The 23,923-nt window shown below is 38.3% G+C and overlaps 1 protein-coding gene across 1 annotated transcript in view; it reads right to left on the reverse strand.

Annotated features, from left to right (window-relative positions):
- The window catches only part of LOC126480210 (serine/threonine-protein kinase D1), a 232,288-nt gene that overhangs the window by 140,189 nt on the left and 68,176 nt on the right, over positions 1 to 23,923 (reverse strand). The window contains exons 6-9 of the mRNA XM_050103847.1: positions 18,607 to 18,624; positions 12,614 to 12,617; positions 10,949 to 11,170; positions 4,183 to 4,328 (exon numbers count right to left, since the gene is read on the reverse strand). Coding sequence (XP_049959804.1) covers positions 4,183 to 4,328; positions 10,949 to 11,170; positions 12,614 to 12,617; positions 18,607 to 18,624 — 390 coding nt within the window. The remainder of the gene's footprint in view (positions 1 to 4,182; positions 4,329 to 10,948; positions 11,171 to 12,613; positions 12,618 to 18,606; positions 18,625 to 23,923) is intronic.

The following is a 23,923-nucleotide window of genomic DNA, read 5'->3' on the forward strand; positions in this document are numbered from 1 at the left end:
CAGGTGGAGGTCAACATCAAGGAAAGTGGCATGGGATTTGGAGTAGGACCAGGTGAATCTGATGGAACCAAAGGAGTTGAGGTTGGAGAGGAAATTCTGGAGTTCTTCTTCACTGTGAGTCCAGATAATGAAGATGTCATCAATAAATCTGTACCAAACTTTGGGTTGGCAGGCCTGGGTAACCAAGAAGGCTTCCTCTAAGCGACCCATGAATAGGTTGGCGTACGAAGGGGCCATCCTGGTACCCATGGCTGTTCCCTACAATTGTTGGTATGTCTGGCCTTCAAAAGTGAAGAAGTTGTGGGTCAGGATGAAGCTGGCTAAGGTAATGAGGAAAGAGGTTTTAGGTAGGGTGGCAGGTGATTGACGTGAAAGGAAGTGCTCCATCGCAGCGAGGCCCTGGACGTGCGGGATATTTGTGTATAAGGAAGTGGCATCAATGGTTACAAGGATGGTTTCTGGGGGTAACGGATTGGGTAAGGATTCCAGGCGTTCGAGAAAGTGGTTGGTGTCTTTGATGAAGGACGGGAGACTGCACGTAATGGGTTGAAGGTGTTGATCTACATAGGCAGAGATACGTTCTGTGGGGGCTTGGTAACCAGCTACAATGGGACGGCCAGGATTATTGGGTTTGTGAATTTTAGGAAGAAGGTAGAAGGTAGGGGTGCGGGGTGTCGGTGGGGTCAGGAGGTTGATGGAGTCAGGTGAAAGGTTTTGTAAGGGACCTAAGGTTCTGAGGATTCCCTGAAGTTCCGCCTGGACATCAGGAATGGGATTACCTTGGCAAACTTTGTATGTGGTGTTTTCTGAAAGCTGACGCAGTCCCTCAGCCACATACTCCCGACGATCAAGTACCACGGTCGTGGAACCCTTGTCCGCCGGAAGAATGACGATGGACCGGTCAGCCTTCAGATCACGGATAGCCTGGGCTTCAGCAGTGGTGATGTTGGGAGTAGGATTAAGGTTTTTTAAGAAGGATTGAGAGGCAAGCCTGGAAGTCAGAAATTCCTGGAAGGTTTGGAGAGGGTGATTTTGAGGAAGAGGAGGTGGGTCCCGCTGTGACGGAGGACGGAACTGTTCCAGGTAGGGTTCAATTTGGATAGTGTCTTGGGGAACTGGATCATTAGGGGTAGGATTAGGATCATTTTTCTTCGTGGCAAAGTGATACTTCCAGCAGAGAGTACGAGTGTAGGACAGGGAACAGCCATGGGTACCAGGATGGCCCCTTCGTACGCCAACCTATTCATGGGTCGCTTAGAGGAAGCCTTCTTGGTTACCCAGGCCTGCCAACCCAAAGTTTGGTACAGATTTATTGATGACATCTTCATGATCTGGACTCACAGTGAAGAAGAACTCCAGAATTTCCTCTCCAACCTCAACTCCTTTGGTTCCATCAGATTCACCTGGTCCTACTCCAAATCCCATGCCACTTTCCTTGATGTTGACCTCCACCTGTCCAATGGCCAGCTTCACACGTCCGTCCACATCAAACCCACCAACAAGCAACAGTACCTCCATTACGACAGCTGCCACCCATTCCACATCAAACGGTCCCTTCCCTACAGCCTAGGTCTTCGTGGCAAACGAATATGCTCCAGTTCGGAATCCATGAAGCATTACACCAACAACCTGACAACAGCTTTCGCATCCCGCAACTACCCTCCCGACCTGGTACAGAAGCAAATAACCAGAGCCACTTCCTCATCCTCTCAAACCCAGAACCTCCCACAGAAGAACCACAAAAGTGCCCCACTAGTGACAGGATACTTTCCGGGACTGGATCAGATTCTGAATGTGGCTCTCCAGCAGGGATACGACTTCCTAAAATCCTGCCCAGAAATGAGATCCATCCTTCATCCTTCATGAAATCCTCCCCACTCCACCAAGAGTGTCTTTCCGCCGTCCACCTAACCTTCGTAACCTCTTAGTTCATCCCTATGAAATCCCCAAACCACCTTCCCTACCCTCTGGCTCCTACCCTTGTAACCGCCCCCGGTGTAAAACCTGTCCCATGCACCCTCCCACCACCACCTACTCCAGTCCTGTAACCCGGAAGGTGTACACGATCAAAGGCAGAGCCACGAGTGAAAGCACCCACGTGATCTACCAACTAACCTGCCTACACTGTGACGCATTCTATGTGGGAATGACCAGCAACAAACTGTCCATTCGCATGAATGGACACAGGCAGACAGTGTTTGTTGGTAATGAGGATCACCCTGTGGCTAAACATGCCTTGGTGCACGGCCAGCACATCTTGGCACAGTGTTACACCGTCCGGGTTATCTGGATACTTCCCACTAACACCAACCTATCCCAACTCCGGAGATGGGAACTTGCTCTCTTCCCGTTATCCACCAGGCCTCAATCTCCGCTAATTTCAAGTTGCCGCCACTCATACCTCACCTGTCATTCAACAACATCTTTTCCTCTGCACTTCTGCCTCGACTGACATCTCTGCCCCAACTCTTCGTCTTTAAATATGTCTGCTTGTGTCTGTATATGTGTGTGGATGGATATGTGTGTGTGTGTGTGCGCGCGAGTGTATACCCGTCCTTTTTTCCCCCCTAAGGTAAGTCTTTCTGCTCCCGGGATTGGAATGACTCCTTACCCTCTCCCTTAAAACCCACATCCTTTCGTCTTTCCCTCTCCTTCCCTCTTTCCTGATGAGGCAACAGTTTGTTGCGAAAGCTTGAATTTTGTGTGTATGTTTGCGTTTGTTTGTGTGTCTGTCGACCTGCCAGCACTTTCATTTGGTAAGTCACATCATCTTTGTTTTTAGATATATATATATATATATCCTATGTGGAATGTTTCCCTCTATTATATATATATATATATATATATATATATATATATATATATATATATATATGTAATGGAAGGAAACATTCCACGTGGGAAAAATTATATATAAAAACAAAGATGAGGTGACTTACCGAACAAAAGCGCTGGCATGTGTATGTTTGTGTTTGTTTGTGTGTCTATCGACCTGCCAGCGCTTTTGTTCGGTAAGTCACCTCATCTTTGTTTTTTTATATATATATATATATATATATATATATATATATATATATATATATATATATATATATATATATATGTATGTGTGTGTGTGTGTGTGTGTGTGTGTGTGTGTGTGTGTGTGGATTGATATTTGGCCCCAGCTCAGCTTAAGTCCAGTGTCTTAAGCACTTCATCCTGAAAAAGTGATTAATGTTTTAATAGGAGCATTCCTGCATAATCATACAGTAAGACAAAAGGTGTGCTGAATGACTTCTTTTTTCATTGCAACAGATAGAAGAGTGATACTGAAGAAAAATTAGATATAATATCACGTCAACATTGAGGTCATTAGAGGTGCAGCACACACTCCGATTCTGTCAAAGATGGGAAGGAAATCAGCTGTACCCTTTCACAGGAACCATCCCAGCATTTGCCTGCAACGATTTAGGGAAATCACAGAAAACCTAAATTTGGATGGCCAGATGCAGGTTCGAACCGTCATCCTACTGAATGCAAGTCCAGTGTGCTAACCACTGCGCCAGCTCGCTTCATAGAAATGATACTCAAAATGTGCCTCCAGAATGGAGTATGGATTGCCTTTGCATCCTAGATGATAATTACATTTCATATGCATTAATCAAATAATTAAATTGACCTCAATGTTTTGTCACTTACAGGAAAGCAGCCAATCTATCCATATGCTAATATTTCTTGAGTTTCTGGAAGTAGTTTTAATTAACTACTGCAAGAGTGATTTTGTTGTACTAAGCAATCAAGTATAAAAGAGGGAATGAATATGCTACAGAAATTACATGAATTCCAATTAATCATTGGTAATAGAGGGAAGCAGCATTTGTGAAGTAATTATAAGGGTTCCAGGACTGATTAAAGATGACTATAAAAACAAAGGCACACACATCTTCTTCTTTTTTTTTTTTTTTTTGCAAAGTGAGATGGTGCCGTGTTCAGTGCACTGGATTAGCATCAGGGAGAAGTGGAGTTCAAATTCCTTTCAAACCATCAAAATTTAGGTTGGCATCTCTATGGAAAAATCATGGACATTTTTCTGTACCAAGTATCTTAACTCTATCTCATACTCAGCTTAACTCACTAATTTCCTTCATAGTGAGCAATATTAGGGTCACCATAAAGAAGTGTATGGACAATGGCACACACCTCACAACCATTGCTGACAGGTGATTCTGTAGATGAAGATTTTCGAGCTTCAGGTGGAGAACTAGACTCAGTGTCACTGTCATTATCTTCATTGAACCGACTACTGACTGAGTCACTTCCATTTCCATTATCAGTGCATTCACTTCCTGCAAATAACAGCATATAAATATTAATTAAAAGAAAACTCAAATGATAAATAAAAATACGGATATAAACAAAAAAGACTTTGGTTTTTCAGACATTCTACAACCAACAAGATTATCATTTGCTTACACAATTATTACTACTCATTATTCAGAAGTAAGAGAATACAGAGGAGAAGGAGGAGTAAGAAGAGAGAAGAGGAGAGGAAAGGGGAGGGTGATGAGAGTTGGCAGAGGATGAGCGGGAGTGATGTCAGGTAGAGGGTAATGAGGAGGCAGAGGAGGAGGGGGAGCGGGGGAGAGGGGCAGAGAGAGACAGGGGTGGGGAGGGGAGGGGGGGGGGGGAGTTGGCGAGGGCAGGAGGGAGGCAGTGGGGGGGGGGGGGGGCATGCGTTGCTTGCAAGGGAGTGGGAGAAGGCTGGTGGCTGCAGCAGCACAGGTGCTGAGTTGGAGGTAGAAGCACTCGCTGGTGGAAAATGTCTCGCGAGTCACACTTTGCCAGGCTTACTGCATTTTTCCACATACGTTTGATGAATAATTTAGTGTATCATGCCATATAAATGATAAATCAGCATTTGTTTGTCACCATTCAGAGTTAAACGGGGAAAAAAATCAATTCTCTCTGAATTCCTAAATCACCATAACAATAATGGAAATTCCTGGATGAAGCAGAACGTAAAATAAACGAAAGGAAATCACTCTGCTTCAGTAGACATGTAAGGGGCATAGACACATGTGATGGAACCTTTTAAGCTCTTGCTCTTTTCCTGGTAGAAAGTACACACAGTCACACACACATACATCCACAAAGATACTCAAACACACACTATCACGACTACGGGAGTGTGTATGTGGCAATGTGTATAATTGCTGCAAGAAAAAGAGCCATAGGTCGAAAGCTATTTAATACTGTGTTCTATATCGATTGTTTAGTATTGTGTTCTGTAACCTGTGTCTATGTATCAAACAAGAGAAATTCCCTTTCTGTTATTTAACATACTGCTAATTAATGTATGTTATGTTGGGTAAGTGCTGCATCCAGTAATATCAATTTACATGCAAACTATCCATGGAAATACAGAAATCAGTTTAACTATTGCTGTTACCATAATGATATTCATACATTAACACATCTGAAAAGTTGTACCAGACTGGGATTTTATTCACAGCATAAGCTATCCCCTTAACCAAATGATCAAACTGAGCATGCGTCTAGAATCAGTATAAGCTTATGCTCCCATTACTTCTGAAAACTAAAATCAGAGATTGGTTAAGACCACTGCTAACTGTAAACAGGAGATCCAGTTTTAAATTCAGTTGTCAACTTCTAAATCATTTATTTATTCCATTTTTATCTCCGTGTGACAATGTTCTTCGAATCTCTTGTCCTGGTGATGTATAAGTTCTCATAATATTTGGTTTGTGTGCATTTTACAGCATGAATCTTTTTATGCTTCAAAATGAGCCTCTTATAGAAAACTAGTTACAATTTAGAACAATGGCTGCTGAGCTCTAAAAGACAGTGTTACAGGATGCCCAGATAATCTGTGTCGAGTTAATCTAAGTAAGTGTACCTTGTGATGGAAGCATAATCCTACAAAATGTGCAGAACAAGATCGGCAAAAGTGACCATTTGGAGTTACCTGTACATTTTCAATTAAGATATGTCAAGATTAGAAAAAAATTACTTGAAGTTCGGTTTTGAAGGAAGCTGAGGTTGGTTTGAAATCTTTTCTGTATAGATTGGGCTAGGTTTGAAACCTTTTCTGGACAGACCAGGCTGACACAAAAATAAAAGAACGGGTGTGAGATGGGGGGAGGGGATAAGGGGCAGGGGAGGGGATAAGGGGCAGGGGAGGGGATAAGGGGCAGGGGAGGGGGAGGGGGAGGGGGATGGGGAGGGAAGGGAAGGGGAGGGAAGGGGGATTCATAGGGTGATCAGATTCAGAGTGGTAGCAACAGCTAAATTTGTCAATACCTTTTCAAGAACTTCAAAACAAGGAGAACTGGATAATATCTTAATTGGAATTCTTCACGGCAAAATAGCAATAACACTTTCTGGGCATAAACCAATGATGGACAGTTTAAGACTGCTTTCAGAAACAAATGCTGCAAAGTAAAATTAATCAATGATTCTCCATGCATTCAGACAACTCAAGAGTCTCTAAAGCCAGTCTCAGGGTTCTGTTGACATCTAAAAGTAATACCAGGATCACAAGAATGTGCTATACAGATAGGATTCACAAGATGATATAGCAATTGTCAAATCCTATCTTGAGTAAAACAATCTGATACAAAGAGCCATTTTAAATTTGTATAATGCACTCTATTATCCAACAGGGCTACAAAAAGAGATAACAGATCAATTAGATTTTGTCAAGATGATTTTTATTCTTCGTTCGCGTTGAACCCATTAAACAACTGATAGTTGAAAAACTGAAACAAAATATTACATAAGGCACTGTTCACCAATGAGGCTGGCAACACGACCCCAAAGAAAATTTTTAAGGCAAAAATTAATCCTACACCACTTATGATATTTGCAAGGTCTGTGGCAGTACGTAAGAATGAACTTTCTCAAAGCAATATGGCTTACACTTTATCGTATATTTGGTAATGAAGAAAATTCGCATGAAAGACATCAAATGATAAAGGATATTGTGGTAGCTGTTGTGATCTTAACTTCCAGGAAGAGGAAGACGAAAAAGACAACACAAAAAAAAGAGAACTGAGAGCTGAATAAGGATGAATCCAAAATGTGGCTTTGAAATAAGATTCTTAACAAAATTAATTTTATCAGAACTGGAGATTAAAGATTAGACAGATTTTTAGAAAAATAAAACAAACTTAGAGGTGATGTTTTCAGGCATATTTGTCAAAATAGTCCAAAGTGGGCCATATCATCATGGTTAAAATCGGCAACAAAATATTTTATGAATAAGCAGTTAGTTTTCTTAGCTGCAATTTTTTTTCTTTTTTTTTTTTTTTTTTTTTTTTTTTTTGGTAGAAATAATAGATGAATAATTTTTACCATATATGTATATTTTCAGTTAACTGTATCTGTATGTTAATGTGTACAATGGTTCATGGGAGGAGTGAGAACAAATTTATTAGTTTTCAGTTGTATGTGACAGAGAATTGCACCTTGGACAATGTCATTATCCTATTGCCATTGTTAACAATAGTGAAATTTAAAATGATTAACATTGTGCTTTCAAAGGACGAAATGCAGATTTTGAAAACACGTCTTTTTTTTGTTCAACGAGGTTTTGGGATTGTTGCCGGATCATGTTGACTTCTTGCCACAATTTTTCGGCTGGCAATGGTCCAGCCATCTTTAGGTGAGTGTCCGCCACTGGAGACTGCGAGTTCCCAGCGTCGGCTTTATAGCAAAATTTGATACGGAAACGCATGTGCATTCACGGCCATCACAGAAGCGTCCGCTACCGAAATCCACGCCCTCTGCAAATACTGTTCTATCCGTGGGACGCCAGCACATGGGTAAAGGTGGAAGTACATGTCCGCCTTCAGTCGGAATGCGTACTCACGTCATTAAAAACCAGATGTCAGATGACGCTAGACGTGTTATTATGAACAAACTGTCTTCTCTTAAAATACATTAGAGCGCTCACCGAGTCCCAAGCCTTGTCCACTTGAAAACCGTCATCACTATTTATAAGATTTTGAGCTAGAAGTACTTCCACAGAGTCTTTAATTACTGACTCCCAAAAAGTTCTTGCTGGGGCCAAGATTTTTGTGGCAGAAAAATCCATAGAGTGTCCTGCAGTAATACAATGCTCAACTATGGTCAACTTACTGGGCTGCGAAAGGTGAGTGTGACACTCATATTCAACACACCATTCATCTACTGTGCATATCGTCTGACCTATGTAAGCTTTGCCACACTGGCAAGGAATTCTGTAGACCCTAGTCTTCTGCAGACGCAGATTGTCTTTCACCAAACCGAGAAGGACACTAATCTTCGTCAATGCCAGAAGATTACTTTAACTTGATGTTTTCTTATGATCTTGCCTACTTTAGACAAAAGGCCACTAATGTATGGAAGGAACATTCTGGACTTCAACAGCTCCTTCTTATCTTCTTGATTTTGTGTGGGGTCACCTTTCTTCCTTCTTAGTGCTGTGCTGATCAGACATAGAGAGTAACTATTATCTTTGAACACCAATTGTAGATGTTCTAGCTCCTTTGTAAGGCTGTCTCCGTCAGAAACAACATGATCTCAGTGCACCAATATTCTAAGGACGCCAGTACCTTGTGAAAGGTGATCGCAACTCGATGCATACAGGTAAAGGTCAAGCAACCATCCATCTCTATTCCCATCGTAAACTGGATGTTGCAAGAAACGTGACGGTTTTTCTCCACGCTGGGGCCACACTACAAAAGTGTGATCTACATATCGCCAGAAGACTCTCGGTTTAAGTTCTGCCAAATCAAGTGCCCTTTCCTCAAAGTCTTCCATCAAAAAGTTTGATATCAAAGGCAAGAGAGGACTGCCCATGGCAACACTGTCAGTCTGCTCAAAATATTCGTTGTTAAATAAAAAGTAGGTTGAGGAAAGGACATGATGAAAAAGTGCTGTTATATCGACCACGAACTTATCGCTGATGCAGAGTCCATAAGAGGTACCTTAGTGAAAAGTGAGATGACATCGAAGCTCCCTAGTACGTCAGTTTCACTGAGTTGAAATGACTTCAGTCTATTGATAAAATCAGCCAAGTTGTGAACATGATGTGTGTATCTCCCCACAAAAGGTCTCAGTAGAGAGGCAAGATGTATCACCAAAACACACGTGGGGGGTGTCGATATTACTGATGATCAGCCATAACAGAACCTCTTTTTTAAGAATCTACGGAAGGCCATATAACCAAGATGACACAGAACAGTGAGGTCTTAGTCTTTTGGCCAATTCTTGCAGAACAGAAGAAGAATTCAGCAATGCTGAGATTTTCCTTTCCACTTTCACTGTGGGGTCTTCTGTTAATCTTCAGATACATTGGTTCACTCAGCAAGTTGTAAATTTTCTGTTCATAAACCTCACGTGGCAACAGCACTGTGGTGTTTCCCTTATCTGCTGGTAAGACCACGTGTGAGGATCTTCTCGTACCTTTCATAGTGCGGCCCTTTCCACGGCAGAAATGTTGCTCTTCTGAGGCTGAGCTTTCATGACTACGTGACATGTTTCACTTCTTATTTCTTCTGCAGCATCACTAGGAAGAGGTCTAACAGCTTCCTCAACAGCACTAATAAAATCAGTCAGAGACAGAGTTCTCGGCGCAGGGGCAAAGTTCAAGTCTTTCCCAAGCACAGACAGTGTTACATTGTCCAAAACCTTATCTGTTAAATTGACCATGAAGCATCACAAAGTATCTTCTTGCAGTAATGTTGCTAACTGCTGGGCTAACTTCAAAAACTGACTCTTTATGGATACAGTCTGTTTTTGCACAAGTCACACCGTCGAACCATGCCTAGGAAAGTAATGGCAGGCTGGATGCATTCTCCATATGCAGATAAAGCAGCTGTTTTGATATGATGTCCAGTTCATGGTGGGTAAACCGGATCCTCTCCTTCACTAGTGCTAGGCTCGCCTTTTGTGTAATGAATTTTGCGCCGGCGGTCTGGATAAAATATCTCACCCTGGCAAACTTCGAAATAAGGCCATTGTCCCAACACTTCAGTAAAAAACAAGGAGAACTTAACAATTTCGCTCGCTTATTGCGTAGCTTGTACGACCTCTGGATTTGTAAAGCCATCATCTCCCCTAAGAGGTATCTGATGTTATTCTTTAAGTTTTTCCAGTGTACTGAATGTTTGATGAGGTTTCGGGATTGCAGCTGGATTATGTTGACTTCTTGCCACAAATTTCCGCTATAAAGCCAACACCAGGAACTTGCGGTCTCCAGTGGCGGACACTAACCTGAAGACGGCTGGACGATTGCCAGCCGAAATATTGAGGCAAGAAGTCAACATGATCCGGTTGAAATCCCAAAACCTCATTGAAAATTCAGTATGCTGGGAAAACTTCAAGAATCACATGTCTTTTATTCCCTATTACATCCATCCAGAATCCAAGGCACATATGTTACTCCCTGCATAACCAGGCTACATTTTCAAAGTACAGAAGTATTCACAATCTTGAAATTTATAGTTACTTTCTTGGAATAAGTATTAATATGCTTACAAGCATGTAAAGTATTTAATGATGTGTAAAAAACCTGCTTATCTGTAAGTGCAAAAACAGCAGATTTTTTTTCCATCAGCAAATTTTCTGTTATTGAAGTAGTTAATTTCCAACCACTGAAAGCACATACAGTGTACAGCCAATAGTTTCATTAAAAATATTAATAAACTAACAATAAAAATGAAGAATAATTATTAGTTTTAGTCCAATACATGAATAGTAGCTGTTTCAGGATTATTCTGAACACACATGAATAAATGCATTAAAAATATGATTACCAAAGTTAATCTTATCTGCTGCACACAGATGATGATGCATTTGTAAAGCCAAATATTATTTGAACCAACGAAAATAATGCAAAATATTTTGTGCTAATATGCACTCCCATGTAGATATGATCAGATGCCGCACTGTGTATACTGACCTGTAACATCCTTTGGGCTCTCACCAGTACAGTCTTTAGGCACCTTCTCAAGGCACTTTTTGTGCACATTGTAGTGGCAGTCCCGGCACTGTAGCCCTTGTTTAAAAATTCCTTTCAGCAATTTCCGGCATACCTGACATACGGTAGGACGTGTGTAGGAGTGAAGTACAAATGTGTGTGGAATACGAATACGTCCTCCAAGTGAGGGTGATCTGTTTGTTCCTTGACTACCTGGAACTGTCTGCAAAAATGAAGTGAAGCATAAAGTTAACGGTTTGTTCAATGTGTAGTTAATAGATTATGTATGAGTAAATTAGTATGTGCTGAAACAAACCAAGTATGCACTTCAGCTGCAGTTGTGACAAAGTACTCTGATATTTGGTGCTTTGCATCCTTGCCTTCACAATGTATACAAAACAGTTCATATGCTAACGAAGTATGTGGTTTAAACTTAATATTTACATAATAAGATTTCACCATATTCATGTTTCTCAGCCACATTACAATCATGTTACAAAGTTTAATTCATTCATTTTAGCTTAGAACCTCTCTGCAACTCACAGTACAACAGCGATCCAATGACAGTATTTTTCCTCAATATCTAAGGATCCATAGTACATAATGTTTATTTCCAAATTATGATAACATGTTTTGAACATTATAATATTATTAATAATTTTGTTTCCTTGCAAGCAACTGAACACCAAAATCATCAAGAATGTTTATGGCAGAGAGAACATGTGTTTCATTTGTTTTGAAGACAAAGTTCAGGAGTTATGATATTCCAGCCTTTCCTTACACTTCCTAAATGTCTAAATGAGTTAGTGAAGTTCACAGAGTTCTTTGCCTGTACCAGGAAGAATTGATTCTATAAGACTGTCATGACTGTTCAGGGGATCATTCAAACAGTTTCTCTGAACTGAACATCTACCTTCATCTGTGTCAATGTTTAAGTGGAACAACTTGCACAGACTAAGGAGTGTTACCGAGAGTTGAAATTAGATTCACGTTTTTACTCATTAGCAGGGCTACAGACTATAATAAATATTTGAGCATGACTCACACTATGCCTTCTCCTTATCTCCCATGCCCTGCAGAGATGATTCAACAACTAATTGCAACCAGTCGTTGATTATAATGCCATCCTAGCAACAGATGTGTTTATTTGAAAGTAACTTTTTGGAATTCCTTGTCCCTCATTGTTCATGCCACTGCCTGCTGCAATAACATTACTATTACTTATTTTCCCTTTTCACCACATACTTAATTTGTGTAGCTTCTCGATTTTTTCTCTCTCTTGGTTTTTTTCTACAACTACCTTTTCTCTATTGCTGCATAACTTTGTATGATCTATAACTGTAATTACTGTACAAGGTTTTTCCTTCTCTCTGACTTATTGTTTCCTCATGGTCACAAAGCTCATCTGCTGCTGCCATTTTGTTGTGAATTTCTGCCTTGTCTTGCGTAAATGTAACTTCCTTACTTATGGCCCGAGTAGTCAAGATTTCTTCCAATACATTCCTCAATTTGGCTGAATGAAGAAACTTCATGTACTGACACTGGCACTTTGAGCAATACAGGTGATAATACAGACACTCCTTATTACCCGATACAGACAAAAATTTGCTGTTACCATCTTGACATAATATTAGTCTTACTTGCTACGGGGCTGTCATTTAAAAACACATCAAAATCTTTATAAAACAGAACCAGCTCAAAGCAAACTGAACAGAAATGCTGAAAATCATCTACTACAACATCAAATTTTGTGCTCTTTTTGAGATACTAATGGTCCAATCCGTGACATGAAAAACTGCATAATTTCTGAACTACCACTATTTTGGAGAAAATATAGGAGTGGAGGAAGAGGAGAGAGAGAGAGAGAGAGAGAGAGAGAGAGAGAGAGAAGTTCAGCAGCTCTTCATTTAATGAGACAGTCTCTTCACTTTCTATTTCTTGTAAAACACAGTTTGTTTTATTTCAGCACATGAAAAGAAACATTTTTCACTTGCAAAACCTCACTATGAGAAGATATTGTATAGTTTCTCATACATACAGAAGATAATAGGAGACAATTATCCCCTATTGTGAAAGTAAAATGTATACAAAATCTCTTTCTTGATGGTCAAGATTCGTATAACATCCTGAAATGTAGAGTTTGGAGTGAACAGGGGGGAAAAAAACAGTACTTTTAACTTCTGAGATAGAACTACATTAAGAAAATGCGCAACTATCCAAAGAAAAGTGACAACTTATATATGCCCACCTTTCACTGACAGGAAATCAACACAAAGTTTTCAATTTATGACAGTAAAGTCCAGGAGAACGAGCATGTTCGCTTACGGAATGGGCCAGGCAGGTATCACTGGCCAAAGCAATGCTGTCTGAAAAATTTTCCTTCAAGGGAAAAAAATTAATATTGTAGTCAGGTGTAGCAAAGTGAGAAAGAATATACATTCAGGAGGGCCAGATAAAAAAAAAACTTCATCTGCAACAAGAATGCAGCTTTAGCATGAGAAGAACAAGGAATCAGATAATGAAATATATGGCTGACAGTCACGACAAAAATAATCAAGGAAACTTTTGAGACAATCTGGAAACAAATGATATTGGGTGCAACATTTGTAGTAAGCAGTATGTGAATAAATTAGGGGAACCTAACACCTAGTTAATGATTATGACTCAAGATCACCCTGCTACATACTGCCATGTCACTATCTTGGCTTTAGAAACAAAATAGTGCAGTGATTCTTCTGTGTGTTCTGTTCTCAGAATATAGCCTTGCCTATAAGCCAGATTGGTGAAAAAATGCACTGTAAGTTTAGTCTGTGCCCCCATCCCCTCCCCCCACCCCCCCCCCCCAGCCCCTCACTTTTCACCACTCCAGAACTAAAATTGTATTTGTATGCCATGAAATGTCAGCCTTTGTACAAGATTCAGGGATTCTGCTGATAGTAGAACTGAATTTCCAATTTTTTCAGTAGTGTATGCACAAGTCATGTATGTTTTCTTTCCTCTATCTGCACAATCTTACTACAATTCATGGGATTAGTCTGCAACACAGGGACTGCCTTTACTTACTTCACTCTTTGCATCCCACCCAAGCTTTCATGTCATCCTATTAATGTACAAATAACCATTTTCCAAATGACATATGATAGCCACATGATGCTGCTATATTGGCAAGTTTAAAGAAGACATTACAAGGGATTGTGAAAGTTTTAATAAACATTCAAAAACAAAGTTATTTGTTTGCAAATAAACATCTGAAGTCCTTGTACACACTGAAGTCCCCACACTATATTACGCAGTGTGTCATTAGAGGAGCAAAACCATAATGTTACACCCCCTTCTTTTTTTTGGGTGTGTGTGTGTGGGGGGGTCTCTAGTGCCTTGCTACAGTATTGTGGTGTGGGGATATCACTGTTGCCAGGACTGCAAATGTGTGCCTGCAAAGAATCAAAAAAATCAATTATCTAACTTTGTTTTTTCACGGTGGAAAAAAATTTTGTGGCCTTCATGTGTTCATGAAAAAGAAAATGCTGCTCATAGTGTAAATCCAAGTGAACAAACTGACACAAGTTGCATTAAATAAATGTGGAAATGTAGCTTACATTAGATGTTTAGGAACTGTGTTGGACACACAAATGTGGACACACAATATGTATGAAGAGTGGAGGATAGGACAGACAGAGTTGAGCAGTTAATGCCATGTTTGTGCAGAATAGATAAGAATCCTCAATTTATTCTTTCCTGCAATCATACATGCACGCCATTGCTTTCTATCCCACAGGAAAAATATTTTGACACTTCTCTATTTCTTTATTGTATATGTTCATAACACTTTAAAATTCTTTTTCAGTTATAAAGTCAGTCTGAGAGAGGAGAGAGGAACAGAATGGCTTCTGGACATGATGTACCTGCAGCTGGCAACAAGCTATTGCTAGAAGAAGTGTTCTCAGCATTTTAACCTTAATTTGTGGCTGTCGTTTCCAGTGAATGATTGTCTCAGACAATACTTTGATGCACAATGTAAGGCTTTTCATCAGTTTTTCCAGTATGATGTAGAAGTTATAGTATTCTTTATAGGGATTTACAGTTAATTATAAGGTAATTAATAAACAAACAAACTAACCTCATTGCTTCATGTAGCAATTTTAGTCTGATTCTGTTTAAGTAGTGCATGTTTTGCATACTATCTCCATAAATTGAGTGTCGGGGACTGAATATCAACAATTCAGATTTTCATTTGCAGCCTCATTCACTGAGGATTTGCATACGGTCTTACCGATGCTATTGGACTGGATTTTTGTTCTCAGCTGTACCAACAAATTTCAATTTGTAATTATTCAAATAATTCAATACCTATACCATTATATTTACAGACAAACTTTGTGAAACTAGTAAGTGCTAGAATGTGCTTGGCTGTTTAATTGAGATCATATCAGCAACCATACTACTTTCTAATCACAATTCTAGTTCAGTCACTGGAAAATGGACAGTGAAATGATAATTACCACTTCAATAAAAATTTGTCTGTATCATTTCAATAACATGTGGTATTTTTCATCATACATATCACACAAACTGTGTACTGCTTATTTACATACTGGTGTTGCTACTTTTGTTTCTGTTGATAGTGGCCTTTTCTGTACTATGTAAAACTCAGACACAATCTAAACAAGATTCATCCTTTCACTGTGCGAACTGTTACAACGTTCCTGGCTTCTGCTTAGTTCTAAATTGACTCTTGACTAAAAGACCTGAAATACAAAACTTCTCTGTATGATCTGTGGTATACCAGTTCTATTTAGAAGAAAATTTAACTCAGGCAGAGATAATAGCAAGGATGGGCAATGACAATGATGATGACACAATGTATGAGAAAGATCAAACCCCAATTTATATAACTGCGAGTATGCAAGACTTTTTGGAAAACTTCTTGCAAAATTTCAAAATGCAACTTCACAGAATAACAATAATATAAAACCACCAAAACTTGCCATGTACTTGTAAATGAAGACAACAGAAGAAATCTGTAGAAAATAAATCAGTTGTGGAATCTTTAGAATGTGAAATTTTCAATATATCTAAAAATAATGTTAAAGTATGTCTCAGCAGTTAAAATACACAAGTTGAAAATGAAAAAATCAACAGCACTCTAGCAGATATTCAGGGCACTGAATAAGAAACAGATGTGGCGAAAGACTGACAAATACACATAAATTGGGCCAGTAAAAACTGAGGTACACAAATGTTTGCAAACTATGAAGAAAAGGCAAAGCTTTGATATCCAGGAAAATTTCAGCTAGACCACATAGCCATATCCAGAAGAAATATAAAGAAATTTATGAGTTTAAATGGGGAATTTAGTTCAGATCATTATCTCAATATGGTTAGAAAAAGAAAATCCTGACTCATCACCAGCAGAGCCAAAATTGCAAATGGAAATACACCAAAACTTGGAAAGAATTTGAAACAACTAAAAAAGAATGATTGGTACAAATTCCAAGAGCAAATTATTAAACCACAAGAGATAACATTAGGAATGCCCAAAATTAAAAACAAAACATGGTAGAACAAAACAGTGAAGAATTACTAGAACAAAGGGCTCAAAATAGAGACAGTGAAAAATGTATAAAAAAAAGGACGACCTACAAAAATTCTTGCAAAAAAGAAAAGAAACATAAAACATAATCTTGAAAATCAGAAGAACTCTTGAAAAATCTCAGGTTATAGAAATAAAAGAAAATTTCACCAAAAAGAATACAAGGAATTTTTATTAAACTTTTCAACATATACTTAAGAGGGTGGGAGGTGCCAGTGAATTACAGCAAATGAAATGTTAATTATCCTTTGTCCAAATGGCTGAGTTGTTTGTACTCTTTTATTCATTGTTTTAATGTTCTTGACAAAGCAGTTTATCAATAGTCAAATCAGTTTTCGCTTGTGAACAAGAGTAATAAAAATAGTTACTATTCAACATTCAACACTGTTTTGGTCTATGGGCTTAATTACGAGTTAAACACCTGATGTGATTGAATGGTGGAGAGATGGCATAGAACTCAAAGTCGTACCTGTACGCCATGATAATTCTTGTGCAGAAGCACTACCACTAGTTTTGTTGTTAGGACTGTGTACAGCAGTTAAACCAGACATTGGGGCATTAATCACCAAAATGGTTTTTCGGAGAAAAATTGGTTGTAACATCACGAGTTCCTTTCACAAAATAAAAGTCTATGAGACCAGAGCTGCTGTACATGTTACAGGAAACGAAAATTCAAATAGCCAAGTTATGCCCGGGCCTGGCATCATGTCATGGAGTTTGAAAGGTGTTTATACACAGGGACATTGCGACAAATTTACATATGATGTAACTAACTGATGCTGTATGGACAGCACTGTAACTTTCATTCTTGGGACCTTTCCAGGTAGTAAAGCCATAGCGAACACACAGTTCAAAATGAGTACAACAACCGGCCTCTGACAGTATCACGGGAACGGGTTAAGCCGCATATGTGCTCTCTATGGTCATGCTCATGCAACAGTGAAACAATGGGCAGCCGAGCCACCCTCAACAATTCAACCAGGACTGCAAATGAAGACAGAGGGTCCAGTGACATATAAGAGCAGGTCAACAAGTACGACATAAGTTCCCGCACATTCTGAGAACTCCGCTCTACCACAGGGAGGCTGTGTGGGAGATGCCAGTTAAGGACAGCAAATGAAATGTTAATTATTCTTTGGCCAAAACTTATTTATTCTATGTTTTAATGTTCTCGACACAAAAGTTTATTGGTTTCTCTCTCTCTCTCTCTCTCTCTCTCTCTCTTTGCCTGTACACCATATCTCCCGTATTATTTAATTCAATCAAAATTAATGACAGACATCATTTTCAAGATTTATTTCACCACTAATGACAAAAAATACACAAATAGTTTAAAGTTATTGTTTTCGTGAAAATACTTTATTTTGAAAACATTTTTATAAAAACAATGTAGGATGTGCCATCCATTGACAATCTGGGCTAACATGCACAAAAATTGTTGTAGTTATCCAAATTCTTTATCCAAGCATAGTCTATCATGCGAGTTTGGTCATACACATCACTGGAAAGAATGCAGATTGTGCCATCTACTGACAATCTAATTTTACTGTTATGCACAACAACGGGTGAAGTTGTTTACATTCTTTGAACAAGTGTTGTGTACTGTGCAAAAAAAATTATAACAGTGTCCGATAAAAGTTGCCTCGTTGCCTCCGCTATGACCATTCTGCCTTTTATATGTTTTAATCATATTGTATATATTGATATCTTCCCCCAGTGAGAATAATATTTGTTAGTACTATTCAAAATATAACAACTTTTATAAATAATTATTTGCATTTACTTATTTATCTGTTACTATTTTCCCTATCGGAAACTGATCAGGACAGAATGTGAATTATTCACACATGTCAGCTAGTAAAAATAGTTATTATTCAGAATGCGATAGTGTTCTGATCTATAGGCTTAATTATGAGTTATACCTATAAGGGTATCAAGTGTCAAGCATTTGTTTCAAAGGTGAAAATGTTCAAACAGAACTTAACAACAATGATAACTGTTAAATATTGGCAAACATTGTTGATAGTCTCTTAAATTGTCCAGTTCCAACAATTAAATTAGAATGTAACTGATTTGAATCAGATAAACCAAATGTTCACAATTACTGAGGAGTCTCACTCATAACACTGGCATGGAAAGCAGAGTCAAAAATCCTCCTGGTCAAATCTGAAGAAACTTTACACAAGCAGCCGAGAGAATATTAGGGTAGTTTCCAGAAGGGGGGATCTTGCACACAACAGATTTTTTACTTAAAAATCAGTAATTCTCCATAGAATGCTAAGCAAAAAACCTGTAATTAAAAATCATTTACCGATTTCAAGAATTTACTTGATTTAGCAGTAAAAAAATTGGAGAATGTGATATTAAGGCCAAATTAGCAAACGATTTGTGAAATGCTAACAAATGTGTTATCTAAAATAAAGTAGTGGGGATAAAGTAAAGCTATGCAATTAGGAGAGCAGTTGTTCAAATATGTCTTCTGGAAATAAGAGCCAACAGAACTGGTCCTATAAATGCAACTGAAAAAATTACAATACATTAAAAAGCAACAAAACATCCAGAAACACAGATTAGTAAGTTCGTAAATTTAAATATCTTGGAGAAACCACGCAGCAGAACTGACTAGAAATATTTGCAATAAATATCAGAATTACTAAAGTGGAAAGAGCATAGGATTTAACTGTAGGTACCTACAACAAGAAATGCATCACTAAAAATTCAAATCTAAAACACCACACTAGTGGTAAAGACAGGAATATTTATGTACTTACGAATCTTCACAATCGACTATAAGTCAACAGAAGAGATATACTCAAAAGACAGATTATTAGAAAAATAATAAGTGCAATACAGACAACAGAAGGTTGACATATGAGAAGTAATGAGGAGTTCTACCAATTTATAAAGAAATGATAAGAATGCTACTCACCATGTAGAAGATGCAGGCACAGGCACAATGAAAATGACCACAAAAATATTTAAGCTTGCAAACAAAGTTCTCCTTGCGAAACAGAGACAGACACATTCACACTTCATAAGAAAGCTAAAATATTTTAGCACTCTTTCGTTGTGCCTGTCTGAAACTTAGCATCTCCTGCATGTGACGAGTAGCAACCTGTCCTATCCGCTTTGTTGTTATTTGATCCATACTTCGACATTGTTTACAATATAAAGTAAATATCGTAAGTAATGGCAAAGTGATGGTTAATCTTCTGCAGACATCTCTACTCAGTGAATGATATCAGGCTAACAACACAAATATTCTTATATTTCTGGAGAAAAGTCAACAGTAGCATGGATTACAGAAATCTATATTAACAATGAAACTGTAAAACAACGCTGTCAGTCTGTCTGTCTGTCTAAATATGCTAATCTCTCTCACAGGATTTTCACGAGTAACTTGCACATAGTTTGGACAACCTTATAGGCTTTATTTCATAAAAATCATATCTGGAAGGGGGAGGGAGGAAGGAATATCTTAACTGAAAGTTTTGTCTAAAGTGGTTTCCCCAAATTAGTAGTTTGGATGTTTAATCATCAAGGCCGAGAACACCAAAGAAACAATAAATGGTGGTGTTAGTTTCATAGTACACCAAAGAACGAACAGATGGTGCTGTTAGTTTTTTAGCTTGGGGACAGATGGATTTTCAGAACTTTAAATCAGTGACAGAGTTAAGCACCATAATTTTGTCTTTATGAATACAAACTAATTTGAATTTAGTTAGCTAGGTTACACAATTTACCGATTTCATTTTGTGTATTAAGAACTTAATGATGTTGTTTTGCTTTTTTCTATAGGTTTCATTTATATGCTTTGTTAAGGAAAAATAATTTCTTATATTTGATTTGTGATTTAGGTGCCAACTCATTACATTTCGATTTCATTTTGTTTACAAATAAAAATGCCTAGTAAACAGTCATGTCTTTCTGAATATAACAGAACAGCTAAAAAAAACTGAGGACTATGCGGTGTTGAGATTCCACTGAAGATCACGAGGCGAGACTTGCTGCAGCTCGAGAACATAACATGTGAGACGCAACAACTCCAACTGAGAGTGTTGTTATCTTGCTCCTCACAATCTTTCACTCACTGAAGCTTAAAGTTACTTCACCTCTAACAGAACACCACCAAAGCAGAAATTTTGACAGGAAGTGGCACAATTGAGCAACTTTTTATAGCGCAAATCCGGTATATTCCTAACAATTTACCATTTTGCTTTCGATGTGTGCAGTTCCCGGTGAACTTATGTTATGCCATTAATACAAAGCACAAGTCCAGACACTTTGTGTTGCAGATGTGGACCTTAGTGTCGGTTGCTTCTTGCATGGCCAGCTCTATGCGGCTCTCCCCCCTCCCCATTAGTGAAGTAAACAAGCTCTTCATTCATGTCTCCAAATACACTACTTCAAGTGTTGTGTATAAAGAAGCTTTATAACCCAAAAATAAATACCGCACATACAAAGTCTCTAGCATCATTGTAAATAAACACCTGGGCAACACCAGATTTCTCAGATAGTAAGAAATAAATATTATCAAACTTTTGTAAATAACAGAAAGAAACTAGTTTAAGAATAGAATGCTAAAATCAGAAGACTTTCAAGGCAGAAAAATAAAAGACTCAAGAACAATTGGGCTGGAAGAAAGGAAACAACAACATGGAGAGAAAAAGAGGAAACACTAGAAAAAATAAGAAACAACAAAAGAAGAAGAGGAACTGTAGTTTTTACCCAAGACGAACACAGGTGTGTTAGATTTGTTCATTCAGAACATCTAAAATTTCAAATTTCATAATATAATGTGTGGTTAAGTAAATAACAATGCCAAAAACAACAATAATTTTGTGTGCCTTAACTGCCTAGTTCAAATCTTTCAATTAGACACCACTTTGGCATCTAGTGTCTCCCTAACCTATTACAGGAATCCTACAATTATTCAATGTATGGTGCTGTCTTCAGTACAAGCCACTGACAAGCTATGAAAATTCTGAAACCCTATTAATTGTACAGTAATTATTTAAACGTTATGCATTACAAACCTATGATAATGAAAATAGTGACTTTGACGCTTCATTTCAGTGTCAGAAGAACAAAGAGTTCAAAACTATCCATGAAGAGTTAAGTAATGTAGGAAGTGACAGTTAATAATTTGGAAGAGTGACGAATAATCTCGCACAGTGAAAACAGTTAAGGGCACACAAAAGAAACATAAATTTGCTCTAATAACAAGCATTTAGATTAAAACAAGGGAGAACTGACACGAAATTAACAATAACAAAAATTAAATAAGAAAGATAAAATTATTTCTACCCACAATAGTGCCACAGCTACTCCAGACTAGTAGCATCAGAAGTCTCACAGTGAGCAAGGTATGTAGGAAAAAAAAAAAAGAGGCATCATGATAAGAAGTACTCCAAATAAATGAAGTGAATGAATATATTTAACACTAGCTGTTACCCATGGCTGCACTCGCACATCAGTAGTTTTGTTATGATGACGGATCTTGAGTAAGCAAGCTCCCGTATGTGCAATAACATCAGCTGCACTAACATGTCCACCTGTTCAGGTAAGCATAGTTTGTGATGTGCGCCCTGCCCTCCCAACTTGTCACAAAATATGATGCAGAAGTATGTGCAGTGTCATCGCCAATCAGTGGATGCAGAGGGGCATGGGCACGAGTGCACATCTACGCATCATGCTATTGAAATAGCTATATGTTACACAGTGTGTATATTATGCAACAAATTTAATTATGTTTTAACATGGCTTATGTTCACTGATATAAAAAAAGAGATTCCATTCCCTGCTTCACCCTCTCAGCAGTAGATTTTCTTTGCTACTTTCTAAGGTAGCCTTGTCCTTCCTCAGGGTTCAAGCCATCTCCATATCTAATTTCATTGGAATTGTTTCAGAATTTTAGTTGTGAAAATGTAACATACAAAATTATTTTCACATTTATAATATTAGTATGAAGAAAATTATAAATTGAAATGTCTCTTTTCTTCTGTGATCTGATATTGGTAAGTTGCTCCAATCAATGCTTGTTACATGTGAAAACTCAATGAAAATTTGTCCAGTAGTTTTGGAGATTAACCTGTTTTGACAGACAAAGATGCTTTTACAGTTTTATTATTAGTATAGGCACAGATTAACTATACTGCAAACATTCTTTCAAGAATTTGGCTAGCACTCATTTTGAATTTTATTTAGTATCAGCATTTACTGAATACCAGTTCAATCACGCTGATGACAAAAATGAACACATCTGAATACTCATTAACAGAACCACGATGCTGAGCCATAGTCAGGTGTTTTTCCCCTCTTTTTTTCCTTCAAGAAAATGATTTAAAGGTTTTTAACTGGGTCGTGACTAGAGTGGCTAATTACAAGCCACCATTTGTCTTCCAAAATATTAAAAATAACCTTATCTTCAGGTCTAGCACCCCCCCCCCCCCCCTCCAAATGAGCAATCACATGGGTCCCCTTGTGTTAAAGTGTTTTATATTGTTATTACAGGGGTAAAATACAGCTAATGTATTGTCATACATTGAAGGTGTGGCGCAATTTTTATGGGTACTGTACAACTTTTCTGGTGTTGTGCAATAATATTTCATAGTTTTGATAAAGAAGTTACAACTTTTGCAGAGTATAATATTTACTCTCTCATATCAGAGTCATGAATGTGCAAGATACATATTTACTTTTTTTTTTAACAATTATTTGCCAATAGTGGTGTCTGCAAAGGAAAAGAATCACTTGTACCAAACTGCAGAGAAATCAAAACTTTAACATTGTGATCACTTTACAAGAAAGCAAGGGACTGTTGGTTTGGTCTTCAGACTGGTCTGATGCAGTTCTCCACACTGTTCTATCTTGTGCAAGCCTCATCATCACTGAATAACTACTGCAACTTGCATCCTTCTAAATCTGCTTACTGTTTTATTTCTTGGTCTCCCTCTGCAGTTTTTATCCCCCCTCCCCCCATCCTTCCCTACAATGCTAAATTGGTGATCCCTTTATGTTTCACAATGTCTTATCAACCAATCCCTTCTTCTAGCCAGGCTGTGACACGAATGCTAAATTGGTGATCCCTTTATGTTTCACAATGTCTTATCAACCAATCCCTTCTTCTAGCCAGGCTGTGACACGAATTTCTTTTTCTCCAATTCTATTCAGTATCCCATCACCAGTTACGTGGTCTATTCTTCAGCGTTCTTCTGTAGCATCACATTTCAAAAGCTTCCATTCTCTTCTTGTGTGGACTGTTTACTGTTCATATTTCACTTCCACACATGGCTACACCCCAGATAAATACCTTCAGAAAAGACTTCCTGACACTTCAACCTACACAGTGTTCGTAAGTTCCCATT

This window comes from Schistocerca serialis, chromosome 1 (assembly GCF_023864345.2).
Source record: "Schistocerca serialis cubense isolate TAMUIC-IGC-003099 chromosome 1, iqSchSeri2.2, whole genome shotgun sequence".
Classification (NCBI taxonomy): domain Eukaryota; kingdom Metazoa; phylum Arthropoda; class Insecta; order Orthoptera; family Acrididae; genus Schistocerca; species Schistocerca serialis.